Source organism: Benincasa hispida, chromosome 5 (genome assembly GCF_027475165.1).
Source record: "Benincasa hispida cultivar pf3 chromosome 5, pf3_genome.v1.1, whole genome shotgun sequence".
NCBI classification, from domain to species: Eukaryota; Viridiplantae; Streptophyta; class Magnoliopsida; order Cucurbitales; family Cucurbitaceae; genus Benincasa; species Benincasa hispida.
The window spans coordinates 14,065,418-14,075,783 of NC_143482.1; the positions used below are offsets into that span (position 1 = coordinate 14,065,418).

General features: G+C 35.7%; 1 protein-coding gene across 2 annotated transcripts; it reads right to left on the minus strand.

Moving 5' to 3' along the window:
- Positions 1 to 7,762: 7,762 nt before the first annotated feature.
- Positions 7,763 to 10,221, minus strand: LOC120077159 (allyl alcohol dehydrogenase-like protein). Of its 2 annotated transcripts, none has more exons than XM_039031064.2 (2): positions 9,777 to 10,221; positions 7,763 to 8,434 (listed from the first exon to the last, which is right to left on the minus strand). In XM_039031064.2, exon 1 carries the CDS (start codon positions 10,085 to 10,087, stop codon positions 9,791 to 9,793), a length of 297 nt encoding a protein of 98 aa, XP_038886992.1. In that variant the 5' UTR covers positions 10,088 to 10,221; the 3' UTR covers positions 7,763 to 8,434; positions 9,777 to 9,790. The 2 variants fall into 2 exon arrangements, with proteins under 2 accessions (XP_038886992.1, XP_038886991.1); XM_039031063.2 differs by lacking the exon at positions 7,763 to 8,434 and adding an exon at positions 8,917 to 9,210.
- Positions 10,222 to 10,366: the final 145 nt, after the last annotated feature.

Genomic DNA, 10,366 nt, shown 5'->3' on the forward strand with positions numbered 1-10,366 from the left:
AGACGAGTTCCCAAAATGGTAGGTTTGAATCGATGACCTGGCCACTCACACCCATACAAATCAAAGGACCGCTCTCAATGGTAAGAGTTTGTAACTCACTCAGGATTGAGGTCATGTTACCTATGATCATCAGTGAAGTGAAGTCTCTGTCATGAACGGTGTTATATAACAAGATGTTAACACTTCGTGGTCAAGTCTTATACAAACTCTTTGTATAGGACGCCCCCGCTCGCATGTCCCCAACACAAATGATCAAGATCAGATCATCTGTGACAAGTCACAACACTTGTGACCATTCCACAAAGCGGGCCGCATCCGTAGCGTTACCAGGATAAGGTTTCCCTCCTATATCCATATACTACAGACTATTTTGGTTATCACTCAAGACATGATCCACTTGTATGTCACCACATACATGCTTGAGTCACATATAGATAACCAGGGGTTTTATGTTTATTGGTTTGTGGTAAAGCAAATAAAACAAGCAACTGAGCAAAAAACAAGATGTGAAGTAAATATCATATATTAACAACACAGGCGTTCGTACAAACTGTTTACAAACTACAAGACTTTAGGGCATCAATCCCAACCGAAAGAACTCCGTTCAATAAAACACCGTTGATAAACCAGGGAAGTAATCACTATTGAAATGAAGTTTAGAGTTTAAAGAAATCACCATTGTATTGTGTTTAGGTATTATTGATTTGAGTCTTCAGTCGTAAAAATTTTCAAGTCATTCGTACATTGACGAACAATCATAACAAACTAGAGAATTTAAAGCGAGAGCGAGAGTGTTTAACCAAACGAGAGCGAGAGTTATAACATGAGGCACTTGTGAGGAAAATTTACATAATTTGATATGACGGTGATGTCAGCAGAGGGTCAATTGACATTATTTTTAAAAAATTGATCATTTGATATTTTGAACCCTCCAAAAAATAGATCATCCGTATAAATTTCCCTTGGAAACTTTGGTTTCCGGAGGAATTGTGTTGCAGTTTTTAGTTAGTACCAACCAATTTTCTTTCACAAGGGACTAAAACTTTTTACTAATTTTTGCCCAGAATTTTGAAGTATTTTCATTTATATGTAATGACAGGCATGTGCTTTGTACAAGAACTGGTGGCCATTGCTGAGTGGTCAATTAGAAAAATGATTCTTCTGACCATTACTTCCAACTTTAAAAAATGTCTAATAAGTATTTAAGGTTTCAAAACAAATCTTTAAAATGATTTTCACTCTTCCTAAACAAACATAGATTTTTGGACAAATTACAAAAATAAAAACAAGTTTTTGAAAAGTATTTTCTTTAATTTTCAAAACTAGGTTTAACTTTTGAAAACAATTCTAAAAGTAGATTCCATAGCAAATAAACCTGGACATGTAATGTTTATACACTTATTCTTAATAAATTAAAAAAAAAACATAAAAACTAAAACTCCGTTTGGTAATTCTTTAATTTTTTTTTTTTTTTTTTGAAAATTAAGTTATAGACACTACTACCACTTCTGAATTTTTTTCATTTGTTATCTACATTTTACTAATGATTTAAAAAATCAAGCAAAATTTTGAAAACTAAAAAAAATAGCTTTAAAAAACATGTTTTCTTTTTTGAACCGTTTAATTGTATTCGCAAAAATTTTCTTGCTCCAGTCGTCATTACAAAATCTATTCCAATCGTCAATGATTGCTAAATTTTCAAAATCCATTTGTTTTTCCCTCTCTCTGCCCATCATAGCAAACTCAATAAAATAAAATAATGCAATTTTCATTGCATCAAAATCGTTTTCAAACTCAAGTCTTGGAAAAATAGAGTCCAACTCGTATGCCTTCATGACCTCATTATCGTTTAGATACTTAGCTCTAAGTCTAACAAAAGAATTTTCTTCCCTCATAGTTCTAGTTTGATGTTTTAGCCCTGTGATAAGGTTAAACTCTACTTGGTTAAAGGATACCTTAATCCCCATAAGATTAAAGCTAATAACATCTCTCCTAGTTTCCTCTCCCTCTCGAAGAAAAATATAATGACTTAGTGGTCTATTGAAGATGATGTTTATGTCAAGGAGAGGACCAAAACATATTTGTCTAAACATGATTAATTGTGTCAGAGTTATTTTTTTCTTAATTTTAGGGATAGTCTTTCCTACGTAGGAACAACATGAAAGGACTGCAGGAAAATAGTCATTAGAATGAACCTTCTTATCTAGTTTCATTATAACCTACATTTTTTATGAAATAGATAAATTAGAAAACAACACATCAACACATCAATGAGTACTTAAAAAGAAAAAAAATCATATATAAATATAAATTAAAAAAAATTGGCCAGGCCCATAACGGGTCGGGTACGGGACCGGGCCAAAAATCAGTATCCAAGTTTACCCCTACCCGGTCCTGCTCGCCCCCTTCCCGGTCCAGTCCACCCGCCCCTTTCGCTTCTAAATTTTGGCCCGGTCACTCCCGGCCCGGTCGTACCCTTCCCAGTCTCGGCCGGGCGCCCCCTACCCCTACCCGATCCCGATCGAGTCTACCTGCTCCCCTCCCCTTACCCGATCCCAATCGAGCCTTAACAGGGAGTCCCTACTTCTGGATTTTGGCCCGGTGCAATACCCAGTTGGGTGCCTCCTCCTACCACTCCCCGTCGTGCCTTCATGTCATATGCTACTGGATTTTGGCCCGGCTTAATACCCGATCGGGCACCGAACCGGGCCACATACCAATCTTCCCCGCCCTTAAGCCCGGCCACCCTCATATGAAGCCCAACCGGGCATCCCCTACCCTTACCCGGTTTTTCCCCCGTCCCCCTTGTCCTTTCCTCTCTTTCCCGCCCATACCCAGTCAAATTATACATGGGCTCGATTGGTCTAGCATCGGGTGCCAATCTTCTCCGCCCGGCCACATACCTAATCATTTTCGTATGAAGCCCGATCGAGCGTCACCTACCCCTACCCGATTTTGCCGCCTTTCCCCCTCATTCTTTCCTCTCTTTTCCACCTATACACGATTTTAATATACATGGGGGTCCGGTCGGTCTAGCACCGGGTGCAATCTTTCTTAAATCTTCCCCAATCTTCTCCGCCCGGTCACATATCTGGTCACCATCGTATGAAGCCTGGTCGAGCGTCACCTACCCCTACCCGATTTTTCCCCCTTTTCCCCTTGTTCTTTCCTCTCTTTCCCACCTATACTCGGTTTTAATATACATGGGGGTCCGGTCAGTCTAGCACCGGGTGCAATCTTCCCAAAATCTTCCCCAATCTTCTCCGCCCAGTCACATACTCGGTCACCATCGTATGAAGCCCGACCGAGTAAGATCGATTTCCGAAAAGTCATTTTTAAGCCCAAAATTATTCAGAAAACGCTGAACATGATGTTTTAGGAAAAAAATTAACATTCAACATAAATCTAACATAGATTTCAAACAATCATTTTATAGCATCTAATATAAACTAACATTGAGTGAAAAAAAATGAAAATCTATACCTGATTAGTTGAAAAATCCCAAATAATCTTCAATGAAAAGAAAAATGGCAAGGGAAATGGAGATAAATGGAGTGAGATTGAGGAAATAGTGGAGAGTGACCAAAAATGGCAAGGGAAAATAGTGAGAGTGGGTTTTTGAAGGGTTTGAGTAACTTTTGAAATGTGAAGAGCATTAGGATAATTTTACTTAGTTTTCAAAATTGTGAGGTCAAAAAAACCATCTTTTTAAAAAGGGTCCAAAATTCAAAATGAGAATTTCAAAAGGGCTATTTTTGTCAATTGTCCTAAACCTGGACAAGTAATGTTTATACACTTATTCTTAATAATAATAAAAAAAAACATAAAAACTAAAGCTCCGTTTGGTAATTATTTAGTTTTTGTTTTGGAAAATTAAGTTATAGACACTATTTCCACCTCTGAATTTTTTCATTTGTTATCTACATTTTACTAATGATTTAAAAAATCAAGTCAAATGTTGAAAACTAAAAAAAAATAGTTTTAAAAAACATGTTTTCATTTTTAAAATTCAGCTAAGAATTTACAATTGCACTTAAAAAGATGCAAATCATGTTAAGAAATGGAAAGGAAATAAACTTAATTTTTAAAAACCAAAAACAAAAAACAAAGATCCTGTTTGGTAACCATTTTGTTTTTTAAAATTAAGCCTATATCACCTATATTTCTTACCATGATTTACATTTTTATGTTGAATTCTTAGCCAAATTCTAAAAACAAAAACAACCTTTTAAAAGCTACTTTTTTTAGTTTTCAAAATTTTATTTGGTTTTTTAAACCAAGTAGATAACAGAAAAAGAAATTTAGAGATGGAAGTAATGTCTATATACTTAATTTTCAACAACAAAAAAAAAATAAAATGATTATTAAACGGAACAAAATTAATTACCAAACAGTACCTAAATAATTATAAAACGAGGCTTAGACTTCCACTTTTACATCTAATAAGTCTCTAAATTTTAAATTTTATTTCTAAGAGATTTCTAATAAATTTGAAACTTCCAAAACTACGTTGATCTGTTGAAATTTTCATATTAATATAACACAACTTTTGACAATGTGTCTTGTAAATAAGTGAATTTTAAAAAATATCAAAATTTAAAAATTGAATTCATAATTTCAAAGTTAGAAGGACCAAACAAACTCAAAAGATGTATTATTTCATTTCACAAAATCACGTCGTTACAACAAACAATGAATTGAAATAGTAGAGAAAGTAAGACTAACTTTTCCCATTCCTATACCATTTTACTGGAATGCTTTCATAGGGAAAACAAAAGTCATTTTGATCTATTTTGAATATTGGAAGTAGACAGTGGAAGGTTATTCTTGTAAAGACAGCTGCTTCCTTTCAGTAGTTTCTCAAGTCAATAGATAATAATCTTTGCCTCTTGCAAGCAATCAAATCAATTCAAAAACCTAATATTTGTTCTATAGATCGTTAATGACAATCTTATTTTACTGTTCTTGCAGTGGCTATGTATGTCCTCCCAATGCCTTTGCTGTTTTTTGCTGGCTCTGATAGTTATTTACTCTTTCCCGACTCAAGAGGCAGGTTTGTTTCCGATCATTGTATTTCGTTCCAGGACAACCTAGGCTTGATAACAAGTTTTCTTTTAATGATCAACAACAGAGCTCGGTGAATGCGGCGAAATCTTTAACGGGAGCTTCGGGGATTGGAAGCATTGCCATACCTGCAATCTTGAAGCATGCTGATATGATAGGCTGGGGAGCACTGGCACTGGACTTCTCTTCCCTTTTAGTTCTTGTGGTGGCCATTTTTTGTTATTTATGGATGAGTAAGGAGGAAGACTACAACATACTCCGAGTCTAAGATGTGTGTTTCATAAAGTACTCGTGAGGTCCATAAAAAAATATCTTCTAAAGAGATCCGATTTGAAACTATTTTATATTAAAATAATTTCAAATGTTTTCCTTAATTTTGTCCTGGTCAACAAACAATTCAATATACCTCTTGACCCTTACAAATCCCAGTCAAATAGTAGTTATTTGTAGCACCTATTTTTACACCATTTCATAAACTCGAGAAGATTGTAAAATAGGGAGGAAAACCGATACATATTCTTATTGCCTAAGTTCAAATCTTTTTCTTTTTCTATCACGGCATACATGCTAACATACAAAATCCAAAACACACCAACACCCAATTTGAAACTCAAACATCCACTATAAGATTTGCTTTTGGGAGAAACAAACAATTTCTATTTATAGGCCCCATTTGACAACCATTTTGTTTTTTTGTTTTAGTTATTAAAAATTAAACCTACTTTCACCTCTGAATTTCTTTATTTATTATCTACTTTTCATCAATGGTTTAAAAAACTAAGTCAAAATTTTGAGGAAAAAAAAAATAACTTTCAAAAAATAATTTTATTTTTTAAATTTGACTAAGAATAAAACTATTGTACTTAAGAAAAATATAAGTTATGGTAAGAAAGATGATACAAACTTAATTTTAAAAAATAAAAATAAAAAACAAAATGAATACCAAATATAATCTTACTTATTCTTTTTCGGTTTGTGAGAGATTAAAGGATGCGGTTCTAGTTTAGAAGAGCTTTTGGCTTATAAAGGGCTAAAAATGATAGTTTGCCCAAGCCATCTAGGGTTAGAAAAAACGATATATTTCTCCCCTCCAAGAGAGATTATGAATTTTAGCCTGTGTCATGACAATTGTTTCCTGGTGTGATTGTTTAATGTTAACAGTGGAGTACAACCTTCTCAAAGATTTGATGGAATAGCTCCAAGAGTGCGGGAACTCATGGCTGGAAATAGTCCTTATGGTTTTGATATCCGGTAGGAATAATTAAAATCAAAATCCAGGTTGGTTAGTGAGCCAAGTGATAGGAAACTATCTAGCTTAGTTCAAATAGCACTTGTTTGGTTAAACATTTTTTTTTGTTGTTAAATGTTACGGCCTAAATGCTAAACTATTGTTCGAATGGGTGTTCACCCCAAAGTGTTCCCAAACAGCATGCATACATCCATAAGTAACTTAGTGCAACATGACAAATTTCATCGAGAGGAATCAGTAAAGAAAAAAAAAACGAACATCTTACAACAAAAAAAACGAACATCTTACAACAAAACATTAATATTTGAAAATATTTATCAAAAGAAGTAAAGCCAAAACACGATATTGAAGCAAGGAAAAGTGAAATCCAAAAACAGAGAAAACATGATAGGCGATTGGTAAGCCGATGTTTTGACTTTTCTAGTTCGTCACATTGAGAATGGCAAACCTAGTCGCTGAGGAAGTGTTTGAGGCAAAAGGTATCCATTGATGCACCTTTAGTTTAGCATCCACTTTTTTGTTTCGACAGCTCAACACGAAGATGCTTACGAGACGCTACTCGAAAAACATTAGTGATAGGCGACCAGATTTGGGAAGGATTAGGCGACAAGCACATTGTCGATAAAGTAGATCCAACCCACAATTAAGTATGAATGTATATATCAATATATCCATATATCCGTAAACTCAAGGGTTTGATACCAATATTAAATATTCATGGACATCTCCAACATCTTTTATAAATGCTTGTAAAATACAAAAATATCATCTATGTAGTCTAATAAGAATATGACTATTAATAATAATATTCATAACTCAATTTTGGAGTAAAAACAACTTAATTATTAATCTAAATAAATTTTATAAATTTCATAACTTATAGAAATATTCATTGATATCGTTATTTTATTGATATATCTATTGATATCTCCGTAAAATTGAAATCGTCAACTCTCTCTATCCCTTTGTAATGAAGGAATTTCCAATGCTGGGTGGTGTTCTAACTTTCGGGTAAGAGTATGTAAGTCCGTTGATCTAAATATCGATATTTTAATCCTTGCCCACATCTTTTTACTAATGAAACTCTACAATACCTTGTCCAAAGGACCATTGCTGGACAAATGGCCCAGTTGGCTCAGGACAATAGAAGCTTAACGCCTGAAGCAAGGTAAAGGATTTCAAGAAATGAAACCCTCACCCTTTTGAATGGTTGTCCAGGGACCCATTAGTAGCTGTGGTTGTCATTCATCGAGATCACTTACACCACATGAACTATCAAGATGATCAGAAGGTGCGGTGTGCAATATTCATGATTTGAGATGATGCACATTTTTTTTTTTTTGGGTACGAGTTAGCAAAGAGATACATCGCCATTTCGTAATGAACCAGTCACTTGGCGCAATTCAGATAAGCATTCTTCAGGAAGTATTTCACTACTATAGCTCGGTAGTTTCAAGCATCTCCAACAAAGCGACAAATCCATGGATGCGAACAAAATAGTTCAAAAAACTTCCTCGCTTTTCCCAAAGTTAGTAGACATTGACACCAAGAAGACAAACGTTCTATAGATAACATAATGCATAATGAGCCCCAAGAGCCCTTTGGATCAATATTACTCAAAAAATGCCACGACCAACTCATGGGCAGAAAGCAGCAACCCTCCAGACAAGAAGGCACTGGTGACGATAAGCTAATGTGCAGCTCATGTGGACGATGCCACTAGAGTCGATGCTTGGCACAAACTGGTGCATGCTTTAGATGGGGCCAGAAAAGGCATATGACAGAATTTTGTTGGGAATGTTACGAAGGATAGACGGAAGCAACCCTTGAATTCTAGGCAAACTAGGACAGCAAGTCAAATCCATCAACAAGGAAAAGTATTTGCTACCACCCAGCAAGAAACTGACAACTCTAGTGTAGTGGTGACAAATACACTACCTAATCTTAGAAGCTCTACTAGGGTGTTATTTGATTCAACGTCTACTCACTCTTTTATCAGTGCAGCGTTCATAACTCAAAATAAGTTAGAGTAATAGTCATTAAACTATAGTTCGTCTATGGCCACTCCAAGTTAATGAGAAAGTGAAACCTGCTAGGTGTTAGTGTCAGATCGCCTGATAGCTGCAACATTAATAGTATTAGACATGAGCGACTTTGATGTTATCCATATATGCCATGTTAGAGGAATACGTTAATGAACAGAGATCACATCTAAACAAAAGTATAGTTAATAAATGCTTAAAAGAATTTATAATTACTATATATACCAACCAAAGTACACCTACTTTTTCTGTGTCTTGACCATAGAAATTATAAAGTTGACAACACCTGTGGCAGTTTGTAGGCATATTATTCTCTTAGAAGCAAATTAAAACAAGTAGGTAGCATGGCCCGAATCCAGATACAAGGGATGCAAGAAAATGCCAGAAATATCCGGTGCTAAATCTAAATTTCGAAACTTGGTCTAAATCCTGGCTTGATGGGTTACACAAACATAACTTAATGTCAAAACAAAAATGGACTTCACTCTAGAGACATCGTACAACGGAAGAGGGTTCTTCTCACAGAATAGGTAAGGAAAAAAATCACTAAACAAGCAGTCATTGTGAAATTACCAAGCCAGGAAAGATTTCATTGAGCACAGTAAAATTTGGTTTTCTTAAACAAGGATCTTTCAATCTCTCATCCGCATTCCATTACCATCATACACTGGAATCATCAATATTTTATCCATTGTAATTTGTAAACTTCTTTTTTTCTTTTAATATGCACGAGTATTTAAATTATTCATACACTATGTAAAGCGCCGCAAATTACTAGAACTCTCTTGAATACTAAACTTGTCGCCAATAAAACCAACAGTCCACTGAGGCATAATCTGGTGGCTGGCCATAGACCTGTAATTTAAGTACAGTCCACAACTTGGCAAAAGCAATCAAAGCACTAAACATACTCATTCTCTTCAAGTTAGAGGTTTAATTCCTCACTTCTCGCTTCTTGTACTAAAAAAAGCCATGTTTCAAAGACCAAACATTAAATTCATTTTGAATGACATGTTTTGAAGTGAGTTTGACTATGACAAAATTGATCTAAACCATTTCAAAATCACTAATCCAAGCATGCCAGAACGCTAAACCTGCCCTAAATTAAGGAATGTGGATAAAGACTTGGTTGCTCCAAATCTCTAACTCAAATGATGAACTAAGCAATTCTACTACTAACACATGCAAATGCAGTAGTTTCCTTTTTCTATTATCAAAACACGATTACGGATTGCAAAGAGCAGCAAATGGCAAATAAATCCACGAAGAAAAAGAAAGAAGCAAGAAGATTCAACAGTTTCCGAAGATAACTCACAAAAGTCAATTATATGCGAAGGAAAAATCAGGTCTCCTCAAAGAAATGGTAATTCACAAAGCTTGCTCTGCTAGAATAAGCGTTTATAGACTTTAATTCTACTTACATTCTCAAGCATCCTCAGAAGACGACGCGAAAAAGAGGCGCATCGGAGCCGCTTGCCGGCAGAATCTCCCAGCGGCAGGGCTCGAGGTCATCGGAGACGGGGCAGTAACCGGCGAGAGTGACCTTGTCGGAGGAAGAGGAAACGGAGCCGAACTCAAAGACCGTCACAGTGGCAGCCGGTCGGGGAACTTCGACGGCGCCATTCAGGCCGGGGACTTCGGCAGGTTGAGAGACATTCTTCTGAGGAGGCGGTGGCTTGGAATTGGAGTCCGATGGCGGAGATTGGCCTTTCCACCATGAGAGGAGACCCATCGGGAAGATTTCACCGAAGATTGAGTGAAATATGGTTTAGGGTTTTGGAAATGAAATAGTTTGAAAGTGGATAAAGGCTTTGGACGTAACGTCGCAACGTTGCTTTTCTTCTGATGTGTAATGCTGATGTCTTTAGTCCAGAACATTCCGACCGCCTTCTCAACTTTTAAAGTTAACGCCTCTTTGATAATGGTTAGAGTTTGAGCCACGTTTATTAATCACTTTGTTTCATTTTTATTTTTTGAAAATTAAATCTATATATTTTTATCGTCAAATTTC